Below are 19,428 nucleotides of genomic sequence, written 5' to 3' on the forward strand. Positions count from 1 at the left end.
GCCGCGGGTCTGGTCAGAAAGTGGGACCCTAAGGATCTACTGTACAGCACAGGGAACTCTGCTCAATGTTATGTAGCAGCCTGGATGGGAGGGGAGTTTGGGGGAGAATGGATACATGTATACGTATGGCTGAGCTGCCTGGCTGTGCACCTGAAACTATCACAGCGCTGTTAATCGGTGATACTCCAATATAAAATAAAAAGTTAAAAAAAAAAGAAGTAGGTAGGAGGCTCATCAAGGAGCAGGGAGCCTCCCGTGGTCTGCTGATATCTGTCCAAGCTGAGGGCGGCCTATGTGCAGACACACTTGTCCGGAAGGCTCCACGGTGTGTGCAGGTACCACTGTATCACCTCAGTTATTGTTTTCGGAACACCCGTCAGGGTTTCACCCCGTCTCCCTGTCTAGGCGTGGTGCCTGGAGGGTGTGGGTCCTTTGCTCCCCCCACCCTGATGCTTACCAAAGACAAGCAGCTCACAGTGCACCCCTTCCCACCTTCCACACAGCCCAGATTCCAGCTGCTGGGAGATGCCACCTGAGCTCTGCACCAGCTGCCCCCTGCCCCCTCCGTCGCCTGTCCCCTCCACTTGGATGCCCTCCCCCTGTCCGTGTCCAAATTCCCTGCCATCTGACCACTGCCCAGCCCACTTCTGCCTCGCTGTGGCTACAAGCTCACTCTCACATCTTCCCAGGGGTCCGGAGGCAGGGGTCCAGGCAAGCCCACACTCAGAGGTGAGTGTGCTCAACAAATGAATGAGCAAAATACTTCCCGCACAAAATTTTATGTTGATCCTTTAGCACTATACAGATAGCAGGACTGTATTAAAATAGGCCTCAATCTGTATCTCATTTTTATCAGACTCTGAACATAAGGAAAGAATTAAGCTTTGAAGGAGGTATCATTTCCAAATCCAAGCAGACTTTTGTTTTGGAACTTTCTCCCTTGAAAATTACTGAAAGCCAATACTGACAGGCATGCTTTACTTCTGAAATTGCAGAGTAATTTATTTATTTATTCAGGCCATGTGCTCGCTGGGATGGCATCTGGAGATAAACATCTGCTTTTGGTGAGAGTCTGCGATTTAGTCATGCCAAGCACACAGCAACTTCAGTCGTACAAATGCACAAAATGTCCGGCCCTCTTTCTAAAATAAGAGACCGGTCAGAGGCGGGTGCCAAGTGTGGAGTCCTTCCACAAGGACCGCCGACACCCTCCTGCAGGACTGTGCTTGTCCCAAGCAATGGGGCCTTCTTCTTTACAGGAAGGGGCCTTAGGAACGCCCACCCCTCCCTCTCCCCAGGACGCTGCCCAGGCCCTCTGCTTTCTCCTTCCTCACTCCCGCCACGCCATGCTCACCACTCCCCTGCTCGGAGACACACCCAAGCTGGAGGCTTGAGGTTTAGGGCAATAAAAATAGCTTTTCCCAGCGGCGTACCCCTCAGGAGCCCTCCCCTATGCCATCCAACTGGACTTCATGTAGCCATGACCCTAAATGGGGTTTGGTGCCAACTGTGTGCCAGGCATACCCTTATGGGTATAAATGTGCCCACTTGACCCCTGGCAGGTCCCACTGGAAGGGTGGAGGAACCCAGCTGCACGTGGGTATAGCTGATGCACCTAGACCCTAATGGGGGCTCCAGTATCACCTCTGGGCCTGCTTAGGGCTCACCCTGAATGCCAGCATGCTGCAGCCACCTGTCCTATCTCCCCAGGGGGAGTGGGGGCCAAAACCAGAGAGCACAGACTGGGCCTTGTCTCTGCTTCCTCTGCCAAGCACCCTCCTACAGGTGGGCCCCTCCCCACAGGGTTCCTGCAGCCCTGGTGCAAAGAGGAGAGAGAAGACGGTAGTCCGAAGGGCCTGCCACCTGGAGAACCTGCATCTCTGTCTCCCAGAGACTGACTCCATGGCAATTTCTAGAAAGGTTCCCAGGCACTAGACAGGTGAGCTTTGCTCCGTGCAGTCAGTCGATTCATCACAAGATCTGTCAACAGCACTGAGAACTTCAGACGCCCTGGCTTGTTCTCCCCGTTCTGTTTCAATCAGAGGGAGCTTCCTAGTGCCCTGGGTGCTATCAGAAGATCTCTGCCCCACTTTGGGCCTCGGCCCCTCTCTCCATGGATGCTGAGCCCTTCCAAGGCAGGGACTGCCTCTCTTCCCTCCCAGAAGCTGAGGGGTGTTTGTTGAACAAAGTGCTGATCTCAGTGCTGGCCAGGAGGGCCAGACTTGTCTCAGGCCCAAACACGAGCAATTTGAGTTAGCGACCCTCTTGTAACAAGCAGGTAGGAAGGCGGGTTTTTGAACCACAGCATTACATGCTGTTACATGATGGACAGGTCCCTATGGCAGTTTCTCCAAAAAAAGCACAGTCACTGAGAGTGCCCTGGTTCCTGGAACACCTCCAGTGATAGGAGCTCACCACCTGTGCTCGATGACTGTCAGAAATGCTTGATGTCTACTGCACTGAAATGCCGTGGGAAGGAACTAAATTCAAGGGGATCCTGCTTTCAAACAGACAAGATTCAAGCCCCAGAGGGCAGGGTGCTCTGGACTTGCTCTCCAATCAGGCAGAGCCAGCTCCCCATCGGAAACACTGTCTCGCCAATCCATCCACAGCATGCAGAGTGCTGAGGGACCCCACATGGAGCAGGGGGAGCTCCGTAGAGGCCTCACCCCTCAGGTCTGCATCTCTTCCTGCTGTCCTCTCCCTTTGTACTGCCCTTCTCTTGGCGTGAGCTGCACCCACAAACAGCAGCAAACCCTGATGTCCCCTCTCAGACCCTTACTCACACCCCTGGTCACTGGCAACTGGGCAGTGCCCTACTCGCTATATGGGGATCCTGGGTCCACAGTTACCTCTTGTCTGTCCTGACTTTACTGCTGGAAACACTGTGCACCACAATAGAAACCATTAAACTAAAAACACACCGAACATGTGGAACAAATAGGAACATTTCTGTGGATGGGGCTGGTGTCCAGCTGGCCATTTTCATTGGAAGTCCCCAGCTGTACCTCCCTGGACCGCTGCAGGTTCTGGTCTGGCTGTCACCCTGAAAATAGGCTGCTAGAACCATAGCAAGAGGTTCCTTTTGAGATGACAAAGGCATCTGGTCACCTCGCCCTCCAGGCCAAGAGGGTGAGGGGGTTTCTTCCCCATAGCTGCAGCCCTCATGATTGGCTTCATTGTGCTCCTTCCGTCTCCTAGAACGTGTGAAGGAGAGGAAGGGGACTTCTCGCAGGCCCTCAGCACTAACAGCCTCCTGGAACAGGAATGGCTTCATAAAGCCCTTTCTTCACTCTCTCCTGGCTCCTGAAGCCGGTGTGAGGACCTCTCACAGCTGTCAGGGGTGGGGGCGTCTCACGGATAAGCAGAGAGGAAGTAAGGCTGGGCCAGGGGCTCTGCCTGGTTGTGACTGTGGATCTTCAGAATCCACATGTTATAGGTGCAGAAATGAATCTTCAAAGGTGGGAAGTAACTTACTGAAGTCCTACAGACAGCAAGGAGAGCCAGCACTGGGGGTCGATGCATCTACTCCTTGTGGGTGAGCAATGAGGGCCGGGCCACAGCTTTCCTGGATGCTGGAAACAGAGAGGGGCAGATCCTAAGATACCCTCAAAATTCCTGCCCTGGTGTACACACAGCCTCTCCCAGTTATTTGATCAAACACTAATAAGGTGCTGTTGCAAAGGGATTTTGCAGATATATAGAATCAAAGTCCCAGATCAGTGGACCTTAAGATAGGAAGATAACCAGGTGGGCCTGACCTAATCACATGACTTCCTTTAAAAGTAGTTTTCTCGGGCTTCCCTGGTGGCGCAGTGGTTGAGAGTCCACCTGCCGATGCAGGGGACATGGGTTCGTGCCCCGGTCCGGGAAGATCCCACATGCCGTGGAGCGGCTAGGCCCGTGAGCCATGGCCACTGAGCCTGCGCGTCCAGAGCCCGTGCTCCACAACGGGAGAGGCCACAACAGTGAGAGGTCTGCGTACCACAAAAAAAAAAAAAAAAGTAGTTTTCTCCAGCTGGTTGCAAAGGGAGAGTCCTAGGCTCACAGCATGAGAAGGATTTGGCCTCTGCTGCTAGTGTGAAGATGGAGGGACCATGTGGCAAGGAACATGGGTGACCTCCAGGGGCTCAGAGCGGCGCAGCTGACAGCCAGAAAGGAAATGAGGACCTCAGTCTCACTGCTGCAAGGAGCTGAATTCTGCCAACAACCTGGATGAGCTTGGAGCCCCAGATGAGCCCAGATGAGGACGCAGCCCAGCCAACACCCTGATTTCAGAATTCTGGCCTCCGAAACTATGAGAGTAACTTTCTGTTGTTTCAAGCCACCCAGTTCGTAGTACTCTGTTATGGTCCCGGGAAACAAATACAGATTCTATTACCCAGGAGTGGGGTGCCACTGCAACAAATACCTAAAAATAAGGAAGTGGCTTTAGAATTAGGTAATGCCTTGAAAAGTTTTGAGACACGTGATAGAAAAAGCCTAAACTGCCTTGAATAGACTATTAGTAGAAATATGGATGTTAAAAACTCTGCCAGTGAGTGCTCAGAAGGAAATGAGTAACATGTTATTGGAAACTGGAGGAAACTTATTATAAAGTGGCAGAGAACTCAGCTGAACTGTATTCTACTGTTGGGTGGAAAGCATAGCTTGTAAATGAACACAAAGAGATAGATTTCTAAGCAAAGTTTTGAAGGTGTAGCCTGGTACCCCTTGGCTGTTTATAGTAACATTTGAGAGGGAAGAGATAAACTGAGGAAGGAACTGTTAAACAGAAATGATGAGCACCTGATGATTTGGGAAATTCTCAGCCTGTTCAGATAGCAAAAGAGGCTAAAATTAGGAGATTTATGGTTGGCAAAGTGTGCACTGGTGAGAACGCCAACAGCGTGGCTGAAGAGATTAAGGGTGTGACCTCATGGATGCACTCAACCATCTCAGCAGAAGCCAGGAATAGAGATGGGGTTACCCAGGAAGCATCAGATCTTCTTGTCTATGGTGTGGATCCCTATGATAAACACAGGAGACCCACAAGTTTTTTGAGAATGTTAATCAGCAGAAACACTGACAGCTTAAACTGAAAGGGATGGAGCGAAAAAACGGCTGTTGGACTTCTGAAATTCTACAGGCAGCAAACAGGCTGATAGAGCTACTGAGCTGCTGACATGTTCTATCCTTCAAGAAAAAGGAAGAACTCCACTCCAAGAGTGGAGTTGGGCCCAGAGGGCAAAGCCTTGAATCACAGAGGATTATTCTCAGGTCTTGAAACTGCAAGGACTTTGCTGGATTTTAGTATTGCTTGGGACTGGAGACTGCGTTCATTCCTTCCTTTACCTCCCTCTCTCCTTCCCTCCTTTCCCTGCTTTTTTTTTTTTTTAAGTAGTCTTTCTTTCTTAGAGCAGATTTACACAGCAAAATTGAGTGCAAGGTATAGAGACGGTACTCCCTGTCCCTACATACACAGAGTGTCTCCCACTACCAAAATCCCACAACAGAGGGGTACATATGTTATAATCGATAAGCTCACACTGACACATCATTATCACCCAAAGTCCATAGTTTAGATTAGGGTTCACTCTTGGTGTTATATTCTATGGGTTTTGACAAATATAACCATTATTATATTTGTATCATACAGAATAGTTTCACTGCCCTAAAAACTCTCTGTGCTCTGCCTATCCATCCCTTTCTCCCTTCAGTCCCTGGAAACCATTGGTCTTCTTACTGTCTCCACGGTCTTGCCTTTTCCAGAACATCATATAGTTGGAATCGTATACTATGTAGCCTTCTCATATTGTTTTCTTTCACTTAGTAATACACATTTAAGGTTCTTCCATGTCTTTTCATGACTTGATAGTTCATTTCTTTTTAGTGCTGAGTAACATTCCATTGTCTAGATGCTCCGCAGTTTATTTGTTCATTCAGTCCTTTGGATAACAGTCCTCATCAGGTATGTCTTTTGCAAATATTTTCTCCCATTCTGTGGCTTGACTTGTCATTCTCTTGACAGTATCTTTCACAGAGCAGACAATTTAAATTTTAATGAAGTCCAACTTATCAGTTATTTCTTCCATGGATCATGACTTTGGTGTTGATCTAAGAGGCAACACTATACCCAAGGTCATCTAGGTTTTCTCCTATATGTTATCTTCTTCTAGGTATAGTTTCATGTTTTACATTTAGGTCTATGATCCATTTTGAGTTAATTTTTGTGAAGGATGTAAGGTCTGTGTCTAGATTCATATTTTTTATTTTTTGCATGTGGATGCCCAGTTGTTCCAGCACCATTTGTTGAAAAGACTATATTTGCTCCATTGTATTGCCTTTGCTCTTTTATCAAAGATCCATTGACTATATTCATGTGAGTCTACTTCTGGGCTCTCTATTCTGTTTCAATTGTCTATTTTTTCACCAATACCACACTGTCTTGATTACTATAGCATTATAGTAGTCTTGTAGTCAGGTTATGCGCTGGCTCTGTTCTTCTCATTCAATATCAAGTCACCTATTCTGAGTCTTTTGCCTCTCCAGATAAACTTTAGAATCAGTTTGTTGATATCCACACAATGATTTACTGGGATTTTGATTGGAATTGCATTGAATTTATAGATCTAGTTGGGAAATACTGACATCTTGACTATATTGAGTCTTCCTATCCATGAACATAGAATATCTATTTAGCTCTTCTTTGATTTCTTTCATTAGTATTTTGTAGTTTTTCTCATAGAGATCTTGTACATATTTTGTTAGATTTCTCCCTAAGTATTTCATTTGGAGGGGTGCTAATGTAAATGACATTGTTTTTAATTTCAAATTATACATGTTCATCAATGGTATATAGGAAAGTGACTTTTGTATATTAAGTGACATTGTATCCTGCAAATTTGCTATAATTGTTTATTAGTTCCAGCAGGTTGTTTGGTTTTTTTGGTCAATTCTATCAGATTTTCTACATAGACAATCATATTCTCTGCAAGCATAAACAGTTTTATTTTTTCCTTCCCAATCAGTATACTTTTCTTTTTCTTATCTTATTGCATTAGCTTTCAGTACAATGTTGAAAAGGAATGGTGAGAAGGAACACCCTTGTCTTGTTCCTGATCCTAGCAGGAGAACTTCTAGTTTTTCACCACTATGATATTTGCTGTAGATTTTTTTGTAGATGTTCCTTATGAAGTTGAGAAAGCTCCCCTCTGTTCCTAGTTTGCTGTTTTTATCATGAATGAGTATTGGATTTTATCATATGCTTTTTCTACATCTATTGATATGATCATGTGATTTTCCTTCTTTAGTCTGTTGATGTGATGGACTATATTGATTTTTGAATGTTGAACTAGCCTTGCAAACATGGGATAAATCCCACTTGGTCATTGTGTGTAATCATTTTATGCATTGTTGATTTGGTTTGCTAATATTTTGCTGAGGGTTTTTGCATCTATGGTCATGAGAAATATTGGTCTGTAGTTTTCTTGTAATGTCTTTGTCTGGTTTTGTATTAAGGAAATGCTGGCCTCCGAGAATGAGTTAGGAAGTTTGCCCTGTGAACTCACTTCTTTAATTGATCCAAGAAGGGTTGTTCATTTTCAGTTTGTTCAGTTTTTAAATTGTTGTTAGGATGGAGTAGCGACTTCCCAGCTCCTCACATGCCAGACAGGAAACAGGAACTCTGGTGACCCTTCCTAACTTCCATTCCCCCTCCCCTCCCCCAACCTTTTGGAGTAAGAACAGTCTGTCATGTATCACATGCTTGTCCCACCACTGTATTTTGGAAGCAATTTGTTTTCTGGTTTCACAGATCAGAGATGGAGAGGAATTTTGCCCCAGACGGACCATACCAAGAGTCTCACCAATACTGGATTTAGATGATTCAGATGATGAAATCAGAGCTGATGATATTTAGATGAGATTTTGGATGAAGAGCTGTTATATAATGGGTTGAGACTTTTGGAGATGTTGGGATGGAGTGAATGTATTTTGTATGCGGGATGAATGTGAATTTAGGAGGAACAGCAGGCAGACTATAATAGGCTGAACTGTTGCCCTCAAAAGATATGTCCAATCCTAATTCCAGGAACCTGTAAATATGACCTACTTGGAAAAAGTGTCTCTACATGTGCAGTTAGGTTAAGAATCTTGAGATGAGCAGATCAGGTGGGATTACCTGGTAGATGCTAAATCCACTGACAAGTGTTCTTATAGGAAAGAGGCAGTGGGAATTTTGAGACAGACACACAGAAGAGGAAGAGGTAATGCAAAGATGCAGTGGAAATGGAGAGGCGTAGCCTCAGAAAGTGGAAAGGTGAAAGAATTCTCCCCTAGAGCCTCTGAGGAGAGCAGGGCCCTGCCAACATCTTGATTTCAGAATTCTGACCTCCAGAATTGTGAGAGCTTAAATTCTGGTGTTTCAAGATACCCAGCTTGTCGCATTTTGTTATAGCAGCCCCAGGAAGGTCATACACCTCCATCTGCTCTTTTGTACAGTTTGCAGCCAGGCCAGGTGATGGGGAGACCCTACTCCATGCTGTAAGGTCTGGTAAGAGTGAAGGGCTGGGTGATGGGGAGACCCCACCCATGCTGAGGTCTGTGGACCCTGAGGGCAGAGTAACAGGGAGACCCCACACATGATGATGTTCCTCTGCTGGGCAGTGTGACAAGGGAGAGCTGAGCAAGCAAGAGTGGGTGGAGCTGTGAGCAGCCTCAGGCTAGCTTATGATGCCAAGAGGGCAGAGTGCTTACTTCATAGCACCCAGAGGTCAGAGTGGGCTTGAACAAGATGCAATGGTGCCTTTCCTCATGACCGCACACTCCAGCAAGCACACAGAATGAGTGAGGCTCCAGGTTCAGGTACCTCCTGATTTGGGGTTAAGCTGGAGGGATCAGGACAGTGAGTGTCCCAGAGGGCATCTCACCGCCTCCCCAGCTACTGCTGCAAACCCCCTCTGTGACCCTCCTGCACCAAGGCAATGTCCTACATGAACAAGCCAATTGGTAAGAAAGGTGGTCTGAAAGTTTAGCAGACAGCTACTGCTTCCGAAAAGAAACCAGTTTTCTATGAGGTGGGGCATAAATAGGTGGGTTTGGATCTGTAAGTAACCCTGGCTCATCCAGACCACACCAATGACCTGGGATACCTTCCCTTCTCCCCACAGTCCTTCCTGTGGGTTTGCTCCTGTTGGGCAGTCAGGATCTCAGCAGCCCCCAGAGGCTTGAGTGTCAACCCTAGGTGGGAGTTAGGTGTTTGTTTCCTTGTCCATAAGAAATGTAAACAGAGCTCCCCTCTGGGGAGTTTCTGTAAGCATTCAGAGCAAGGCAAGCACCCATGAACAGATTTGAGTGTTTGATTCACAGATGACCCACTTACTGGGCACTTGGGAATGGGACCCCTGGCCTTGCCCTCTGACCCATCCCTATCATCTTCATTCCCATGCTGTGCATCTCAATGCTGCCATCACATTAGGAAACAAACTGCTCTCTAGAGCATCATTTCCATTGGAAAATGCAGCGCAAGGTCCAAACAACTACACCCAAGGGACTTCACAAGGCTGTGCATTCTCTGCTTGTCCTCACCTTCCATGGTGTGGGAGCCCAATGGCTGTACCCCACCTCCCACCCCTTTCCAAGGCATCTGCCCTGAGCCTCTAAAAAGGGGCCAGCCTCAATCTCTCAGCACCAGCTCCATGGGCCAGGCATGGGAACAGAACAGCCACTGCTGATGGGTGGAAGCAGCCTAAGAGTGTGGAGGAAGAGGCATTCTGGGACATCTGTGAGGCCCTGACCCTCCTTCATGTACAGCTGGGTTTCTGCACCCTGCCCTTTACTCATTCTAGGAAACATGCCCTTGATGTCCCTAACCCTCCGACCTCCAGAAGGGATGGGGGAAGTGAGTTGCCCATTCCCTAGCTCACACCTGCCTCCCCAGGGTGAGACAAAGGGGCAGAGGTTGTGATAGGTGGTAAGAGTCAAATCCAGAGGGCTCTGAGGAGCAAGTGCTGCTTCAGACCTGGTGGGAGAACATGTTGGACAGTTAGTGCAGCACCAGTGCCCCCCAGGACAGTAGCCACCCATGATGGTAAGGCCTGGACATGGTTGCCTAACCAGCGAGAGCCCAGGACATGAGTCAGGCCCACAGAACACAGCCTTGACCATGGTCCTGCTCATAGCTCCCCACCCCTGCAGCCTGGGTCTCCTCACCTGGACACTGCGTGTGGCCCCTGAATGGCTCTCCTGGGCTGGCGAGCAGCTCCTGCTGTCTCTGAATCTATGCCTTTTCCACTCTGCCTGTGCCGGTCTACTTCTCACTGAGGAAGCTGAGGGATGAGACTGAGCAGTCCTTCTGGGAAGCAGGACCACCCTGGCTGAAGGACCAACCCTGTGACTTTTCACTTTCAAAATGAATCAGGGAAAATTACCTCCTGGGCAAACCCACTGCTGTTCTAAGTTTCCAGATGGGTGCCAAAAGCTTGAGATATTATTTGGCTGTGGAAATCAGTTGCAAATGTGAAAACTGATTACAATTTGCAAGTGCTTCAAGTTTTATTCAAACCCATAGCTAATAATTAAACTGGGAGCAGTGAGAGGGGAGAGGGCTCCTCACAGGTGAGGCCAGTGGGGCCTTGGAGGCACCTGCTTGTCGTGTGGTCTCATGCCAGGGTTGATGCCCCAATCAATACAACTGTCTCCAAGAGGCCATTTCATCAAACCCAAAACCAAAGCCCCCACCCCAACTGACTGCATATAGTTGAGTTTCCTGTGTTATTTGAAAATGTCTCAAGGATTGACTTTTTTATTATTATTTTTTTTTGCGGTATGCGGGTCTCTCACTGTCGTGGCCTCTCCCGTTGCGGAGCACAGGCTCCGGACGCGCAGGCTCAGCGGCCATGGCTCACAGGCCTAGCCGCTTCGCGGCCATGTGGGATCTTCCTGGACCGGGGCACGAACCCGCGTCCCCTGCATCGGCAGGCGGACTCAACCACTGCGCCACCAGGGAAGCCCTCAAGGACTGACTTTTGTTTTTTCCTCTCTCCTAAAATGTGTGTGTGTGTGCTGATTTTGGGCCTCCAGAGAAGATCACTTGTGGAAACCAGTATCTGCCATTTCCCATCTCACTCCTCTCTCTCTACAGTTCCCCATTTCTGCCTTTAAAAGGAACAGGACTGACTTTGTGCCATCAGTGCAGGCTTTGAGGCTCTGAACAGCTGAGCACAGTCAGGAAACAAGGTGGTAGGGGTCTCCCAGCCTATGACCAGTATGTTTGCTGTAAGCATCTTTGCTGCAAGCATTTCGGTCACACAACTAATTGGCTGTACGGCAACTGTGCCATAAAAGATAAAGTAACTAATTCACAACAGTCTTTGAGAGCATTAATTATCGATTCTTTAGCTAATTTAGATATGGCAGCTTGTTCTCTAATGCTTTCTTTACCAAACTTATGCAATATTAGAAGGAGGGAAAAGAAGAATCTGGGACCTCCTATCCTTCACAAAAATAAATGGTTATGTGATTCCTGATGAGCGTAAGTTTCTTGAAAATGGTGAAATGTTTTTGCTATTTGATAGAGGAGTACATGATGTAACCAGAATTTTGGCATTTGGCACAGATCTTGCTTAGATGATTTGGTTAAATATAAGAACTGGACATGTGATGGAACATTTAAATGTAGTCCAGATATGTACTACCAGGTATACACAAGATATATATTGATAAGAAATAGCATCCTTCATCTTTTATTTTACTTCCAGAAAAACCTGAAGAGACAACAGATTTTTTTATATCGTAAAGAACTTACAACTGACATTAGATCCTGAATCCTTAATGACTGACTTTGAGAAAGGAAGCATCATCACTTCCTCTAAGTTATACCCAAATACAACTATAACCATGAATCTACACACATTTTAATTGTATTAAAATATTTTTAGTATTTTCATTTTTCCACAATAAAATCTTTTAAAGATTTTGTCATTAATTTTTCATGTTTCATTATGCCATTTTTGTCTTTTTCATTATGCCCTTTTTATTTTTTATGGCAAAAATGTCCAGAACCCTCCCAGCCGCAACGCTAGACTCAGCTTTGGCCACCAGCAGCAGTGGCATGTGAAGAGCTCAGGCCATGCTTGAGTTTGGGGCTGAGGAAGGAAGTAAGTTGCCCTCCAGGACAGACAATGCTGGACAACTTTATGTGAAACCTCAAAAGGCACACACCCACCTGGGCAGGTGACTACAAAGCCCTGCAGTCTGTTCTCCTATGGCCTGCAAGCTAAGGACATGTCTGATTTTCAAATGGTTGAACGAAGAAAATCAAAACAAGAATAACATTTCAGGACACATGACACATGAAATTCTAATCTCACAGGTAGTTTTACTGGAACATAGCACAGCCATTTGTTCACAACAGACACCATACGGCTTGAAAGATGAAGTATTTTCTACCTGACCCTTTATAGAAAAAGTCTCCTGACTTCTGCCCTAAACAAACAAAAGGATCAGCCATTTTTGATGAAATGTCAAAGCAGTTTCATTTCAGCTCAATATTGGTCTCACGGCTGCATCAGATGTGGGTCTTGTATTCTGCCCACCTTTACAGAGTGTAGAACTGAGCTCAAAGGGTTACATGTTTTAGGAAGTACAAACACCTTACGGGGTGACAACAAACTAACATAATCCCCTCATAATTCCCGCAGTCACAGGCTAAACAGCGGCAAATAGAGTTTGGGACTCATGTGGGTGAGCCTGACCCCACACATAAACCCAATGTCAATGTTAGAGGACACACTCCACATCAGGAAAGTAAAAAACAGAATAGGAGACACAGTAGGTCCTGATCCAAACACCAGCGATGATGATGCCAACAGGCTCAGTGTGCCCTTCCTGTCACTCTCCAGAGGGTCTACTCACCTGATGGGATCCACTGGGTTCTAGCCATCACGGCACTTACCACCTGGGCTGCCTGAGGATGGCAGGAGAGATCACCAGCTTACCTGCTCATCTCCTTCCCCTGGTACTGCTTCTAGGAGCATCACAATATCTGTTCCCCCTCGTGTCCTTCCCATGTCTGAAGTGTGGAGGCAGAGTCAGTACACTGTAAGTTGAGGGAGCAATGGGAGGTGGAATTAGTGCACCTGGGGTGGGGAATCAGTGTGCCGTGGGAATCAGTGCCTGGTGTTATACGGTTCCCGGCAATTTTGTTTCAGCCTTGGTGACTAACAGTTTGGCACGTGGATTTTCTGCTACTGGAAGGGGTTAAGGTTAAAAAAGTTAACTCTGGGGCCAAGGTTTAAAAAAATAGCATAAAGTGGCCCTTGATGGCTTTTTTTTTTTTTTTTTTACACTCTAAGTCTCCACATAGAAACAGACCATAGTCTCTATCAATTTAACTATTCATGGGAGAGAAAAGGCCCGGAGAATAATCCTCTAACAGTACAATGTCTTCTGTACCACACACCTTCATGCCCAGAGTGTCTGGGCTTTATGCATCCCCAGGTGATGGATTAGGAGAGCGTGAGGCCCAGAGAGCTCAGGGCTGGCTCCTGGCGAGGGATCACCAACGGAGTCCTGGCCCCCTGCTTTCCAGAGGCCTGTTAGCAGCCGAGGTGTGTACGGCCCTGATGCCACACGAGTGCTGGGTGGTATCTGTTTTCAGGACAAGCAGAGGCAGGCTGGCTGCTGGAGGCTGCACTGGGAACTCTTGAGCAGTGCCCACCTGGATTCAGAACAGCGTCATGAGTGGGACAGATTCGTTTTCATCTCAGCTGTTCAGGGCTCTCTAGAGCTACATGTAGAGAGAGAGCAGGTCTGGCGGCAGTAAGTCACCTGGCCTGCGGATCTTCCCCTTCTGCTCATTAGAAACATTTGGGTAATGTACATACCCTCAGAGACTCTGACTGAGGGGTCTGGGATCAGCGCCCGCGCGCGTGTGTGTGTGTTTGTATCTTCTGAGTTCCTGGCATGAGCCCAGTGTGTGGCCACGGTGAGAACCACATACTCTACCTCAGGGGAAATCACTCTTCATGGGCTGCTGTGAGAAGCTACAGTATTTGGGCACAGCCTGCACACCTGCACTTGCCCTGTGCCCAGGGCACGAGCTGCCTTTCCTCCAGCATCCCTCCAAGTTCCCTAGGGACGTGATCCAGCTGCCGCTGCCTCTAGGCATGAGCTCTCAATAACTGTCCTTGTTGACACATCTTCACACCTGCCGTGTCCTCCCTGACCTCCCTGTCATCAAGCACTAGAAGGGGCTGCATGGGGCTCAGACCCCCTGGAATGAGCATGAGCTCCAAGAGCTCCATCACTTGATGTGCCAGGAAAGGTCAAGAGCAAACTGCTCACATACTGCATTAGCGTGAGAAACCTTGAAAGAACAGGTCCACTTCTCATTTTGGAGGTTAATAAGTACAAACCAAGTAAGACAAACAGAGATTAGGAATATAATATACCAAATTGCAAAACAGGGAAGAATTGAAAGACCCTTATGAACATTACTTTCTAAAAGTGCTACTTTCCATGTCTTTTTGGAATGGGTCAGCTATGACAAGGCTAGGCATCCCTAGGTGACCCAAAATTCATACTCACTGGGAACCACTGAATGTGACCTTATCTGGAAACGGGGTCTCTGTAGATGTCATCAAGGTAAGGATCTCAAGATAAGATGACCTTGGATTAGGATGGATCCTTATAAGAGAGAGGAGAGGGAGATTTGAGACACAGAAACACAGGAAGATGGCCACATGACAATGGAGGCAGAGACTGGGGTGATGTGGCCACAAGCTCAGGGATACATGGAGGTACCAGCAACTAGAAGTGGCAGGAATGACCCTCTCCTAGAGTCTCCAGAAGGAGCACAGCCTGCCTACACCTCGATCCTGTACTTGTGGCCTCCGGAAGTGCATTCCTATTGTTGTAAGCCTCCTGTTTGTGGTACTTTGTTGGGGCAGCCCCAGAAAACTAACACTGCATGTGTGAATTAATTCTTAAAACGATCCAGGACTTAGTATGCAAGTGGAGTGGTGCAGCAGGGCAGCACAGGGCTTGAGGGCGCCATCCCAGGAGGGCTGTAGGAAAGGCGCTTCAAAGTAACATCTCTACAAGGTCTAAATGAGCCTCTGTGCAAGGTTCTTTGGGATGCTATTTCAAAGCAGTCTGGAGGTGGCTTGTGGTGAGAATGGGGGGAGGTCACCCACTTCTCTACTTTCCTCTGTCTCCCCATGAGGGGCTCTCCCAGGGACACACTAAGATACCCAAAACCAAGCAAAAAGCAGCATCAATGCATAGCTTCAAAAAATATTCTAAAGCTGGCATTTCTCTTTTGTTTCCGGGTAGAAATGGGGCAAAAAAGCAAAAATTAACACTTTTTAAAATAGGTGCAGTATGTACTATTTTCATGTTTGACTAAAAACTGAGCAGTGAAAATATTTCAGGTGCTTATAGGATGACCTCGAGGTATACTAGGCTCAGCTTTGGTTAGAAATTACAATACAACCAAAAAGAAACTGAACTGTCCACCAAAGAAAACTGGAACAAAGTGAAGGCAGTGGGGTCTGTGCTGAGCAGCCCATGTAGGAGAGGCAGGCTCAGACCTGAATGTGATCCTGGAGAAGAGATTTTGCTGGCATAGGATATGCCTGCAGTGTTCATCTAGGCAGAGGGTTAGAAATAAGTAGATTTCTTTCACAGAGACTTAAACCAGCCTTTTTATGCTTATCAAGAATGGAAAATGGATGAAAATGCAGCTAGTTGTGCCACTGGAGACCTGGGATTGTGGACAAGCAGAGTGGTCCCTGAGTGCTGGGTGCAGCCCACCCTCAGAATGAAGAGCCGCCTGGCTGTTGTGGCCACCTCAATAGGGCTCAGCCCATGTGTGAATGCGTGTGTGCTCCTGACTCCACAAGCAGCCCGAGAGGGCCTTGGGAGGAAGTGGCTCGCTGTATTTGCAGGCAGGAACTCCTCTCCTCCAGCTGCACTTTCAGCTCCCTGAAAGGGAATCCCTTGGTGGCGGCCACAATCACCCCAAGCTAAGCTGCTCACAGCCGTCAACGGCAGCCCTTCACCCTGAGGCAGCTGTACACCTCCCGGGGCAGGGCGCTTGGAATGACTTCCTGGGGTCGTCATCTCAAAGGAGGCATGCAGGACTTGAGAACAACATACTCAGAGAAGAGATTCTCAACAAAAGCAGTCACCTCTATGCTTTCTTGTCCTTCTAGGTCAGTTTTTTCACTCGTCGATTATGCTTGTCAATGGTTAAGGTTGTCCGGTCCACAGCTGCAGCGATGCCATCCAAGGCCTCGTCCTGTCTCTCCAGCTCTGATTCGGCATCCAACGCGAGATCTTTTAGTTTCCTCAGGATCTGCAAGGGAAGCACAAATGACAGGAGGGGTGCCTTTTCTTATACTCTCAAAAACAGACAATATATCTTTCCGTTATTCTTACAGTACTTAAGAAAATATGTAAGTCAATGGGAATGATGAACACTCTGAGCACAGAGCCAGAGCTTGCAGCCCTGACCCTGGGTTTGGGTCTCAGCTCTGCCACTTTCTGGCACTGACCGTCGGCGAGGTAGAGCTGTTGGAAGATGACGTATCTGCTCGCTGGCCCTGCTCCAGGCCGTAAGCAAGGAGACTGACCACACAGCCCCAGGAGCTGCACCCCTGCGGCACTGCTGTTTCCAACCCACGGTTTGCTGTTTCACCAACCCTGACAGCCTTGCTGGGAATGTTACCACATCCATGTGGAATTCCTGCAAACAGTAGCGGCACAGGGCAGAATCAGGGATCTGGATCCTACAACTCAGATCTGAGTTCCAGCTCTCACCCAATCATTGTTTTCATTACCCTTCTGCAATCAAGTGCCTAACTGCAGACTGAAGCTGGAAAAACAAAATTTAAGAAGAAAGGCAAAACACTTTTTTGTCTATATGTTTGAAATATTTCGCATACAAATACAAAAGGCAGAACAAAACACAGCACAAATAACCCAAGGTGATGAAGCAGTTACACAACATAACCCCGTGGGCCCACTGAGAAAAACTGGGAGACGGCGGGGTTCTGTGGAGAGGTAAAAAGATATCTGTGGGCGCAGACACGTGGAGGACACTCAGAAATGCCATAAACACACAGTGATGCCACAGGGGAGGATGGCGCCCACAGCGTGGAGGGCTGCTCCAGCATGGCTAGACCAAGGGAGCCGACCAGGCTGGATGGCAGTCCCTCGTCCCCATTTCTGTGACTCATGTCATACTTCATACAGTTTCATAAACTAGTTAAGAGCAGCATTGTATTACAATTCTATTGGGACTAGTTGCATTGTGAAATGTACTTTAATTACACACTTACTGAACCTGGGTTTAAAAATTTAATATCCCCAAGCCGATACAAAAAGAAATGATTTTAAGAGAAATCTTAATGACCAAAACTACTTGCAGCAAATGTTAATACCTCTCCTCTTTTAGGGAAAGTTTCAGATCATTGGTTAGGTCAAGAAAAAGGAACTGCAGAATCTGAACTATTAAGATGAGCCCTTGGTGCCCTGCTTACTAACTCCCAGTAGATTAACCTGCCTATAGATCCATTCAAAGTCCTTTATCACACAGGGATGGATGTTACTAGTGAACAGCCTGGGTGACCACCTCAGAAGACCCCAAGTGCAATCTATTGATAATATATCATACTCCACACTGAAATCCCGCCCCATGCCCCCAGAGGTCCCACCAGGTGACACAGGCAAGAAAGCTCTAGGTTCCACAGGTGGCCTGGGACAATCCTGAGCAGTGCTACTGCCGGGTAAGGAGGCCACACCTCAAGAAGAGTAAACTGTACCCATGTGGTGTCTCAGAAGGCATAATAGTACCCACGAGGTCAAATGGAAGCAGCTCTGTGCTTAGAATCAAAAGGAATGCCTGACGACCTGGCCCAGCACCCACTGCCTGGGAGAACTGCTTCATCTGATCAACAAGAAACAATAAAGGCAGGGAGATGGCCAGGAGGATAATAAGATCAACTCCTGCCCTAAGAATGGTGAGGCTCAAATGAGATCACAAATGTGAACAAGCTGTGAAAACCATAAAGTGCTATGTAAGGTGCCGCTGCCAAGTCTCAGAACGCTCAGACTGAAGGAGCCCAGCAAAGCACCCCCACTTTCGGAGGGGGATGTGGAGATGAGGCGAGCTGGGGTGATCTGCAGTCATCCGCAAGTTAGTGACAGAGGTGGGATTCACCCCGACATCTCTCTTCGAACAAAGCATCATCACTGGGATCTTCGTCATGAGAAAGAAGAATAAATCCAGATCCAAGTTAGCCATCTCAGACACCACCTTTCTGCACCTTCTGGGAGCTGGTGGAAACTCCATCAGTTGAGTCACTTGAAAAACTGGACGGAGCTCTGGAAAGTACACTGTGGGGTCAGTCAGCTCTGGAGGGGATGGGCTGGATGACCTAATACTGGAGGTCTTTTCCATCTCTCATTTCTATGATCTCATATGGCTGAGGCCCAGAGAGCATAATAAAAAAGTCACCACTCATTGCTATGTTAGGCAGGTCCTTCTATGCTGTTCTCTCTGGTCAACTATTCCTTCCTCATTACCTCCATTTTAGTGTGATAATAAGGCCGTTCTACCAGGAACTTGCACAAAATGTCCCCTTTGTCACACACCTGCATCCGATTTGACACCCTCGAGGAGGTCTCTCTCCTATGTTGAGTGATCAGCCCGCACAGACCTTGAGGCTCTCTTTGCTACCTCTACATCCTTGTCAATCACATCAAAATGTGGTCAAGTTTATTTTCAATTGAACTGTCTTTCAGGACCACCAGATCCTGAACTGTAAACAATCACTGTTTGCACGTGCACTGATGGCAGGAGATGGGCTTTCAGCAAGGCAGCCACGTATTCCCTTTAGTGCATGCAGATAGTCAACTGTCCTGTTCTGTTCCGATAATAACAGTGCACATAGAAAACCAGGAAACAGAACTTAGAGGAGAAAATAAAATGCTTCCAAAATTCAAATGCAAATTACTGCCTATCAGATAAGCACTGCTGATAATATTGTGTGGCCTTTTCATCTTGCTTTCTCATCCCAACATCCATACACTCTCAGAGAAAAGTAAAACTGGGGATTAAAGTATATATACATACACGGTTTTGTTTTCTGTTTCCTCATCCCCCAGTTATCCTAAATAAGGATAGGGGTTATGAGACCCCTGCAATGTGCCCTAACTATTCCCTGTTGATCCTCGATCGAACTCTGTTTCACAGATAAGGTTGAGAAGGGTGGGTGACCTGCTCAAGCTCTTGGGGTCCAGCTCCCAGAGCGGCCCTGACATGACCGTTGCGTGGACAAGAGATGTCATGGCCATGACTCAGAGGTCACATCACTGAGACACTGAAAGAAATTGCATAAGACCCTTAAAAAATGGCACAAAGGCTCCCAATAGGGATAGGCA

The 19,428-nt window shown here is 47.3% G+C and overlaps 1 protein-coding gene across 7 annotated transcripts in view; it reads right to left on the bottom strand.

The window, feature by feature from the left end:
- Nucleotides 1–19,428, bottom strand: part of SNAP47 (synaptosome associated protein 47) — a 103,171-nt gene that overhangs the window by 20,325 nt on the left and 63,418 nt on the right. For 3 of the 7 annotated variants that reach the window (XR_009531521.1, XR_009531525.1, XR_009531524.1), the window contains 2 exons: nucleotides 12,978–16,339; nucleotides 3,478–3,575 (listed from right to left, as the gene is read on the bottom strand). Coding sequence is in view for 1 of the 7 variants with exons in the window: in XM_060095010.1 (XP_059950993.1) it covers nucleotides 16,193–16,339 (147 nt within the window). In the remaining 6 variants the exon portion in view is untranslated. Of the gene's footprint in view, nucleotides 1–3,477; nucleotides 3,576–11,967; nucleotides 16,340–19,428 lie in introns of those variants that run through there. The other 4 variants (XR_009531523.1, XR_009531520.1, XR_009531522.1 and 1 more) reach the window with 4 other exon arrangements.

The sequence above is a fragment of the Mesoplodon densirostris genome, chromosome 3 (genome assembly GCF_025265405.1).
Source record: "Mesoplodon densirostris isolate mMesDen1 chromosome 3, mMesDen1 primary haplotype, whole genome shotgun sequence".
Lineage (NCBI taxonomy): Eukaryota > Metazoa > Chordata > Mammalia > Artiodactyla > Ziphiidae > Mesoplodon > Mesoplodon densirostris.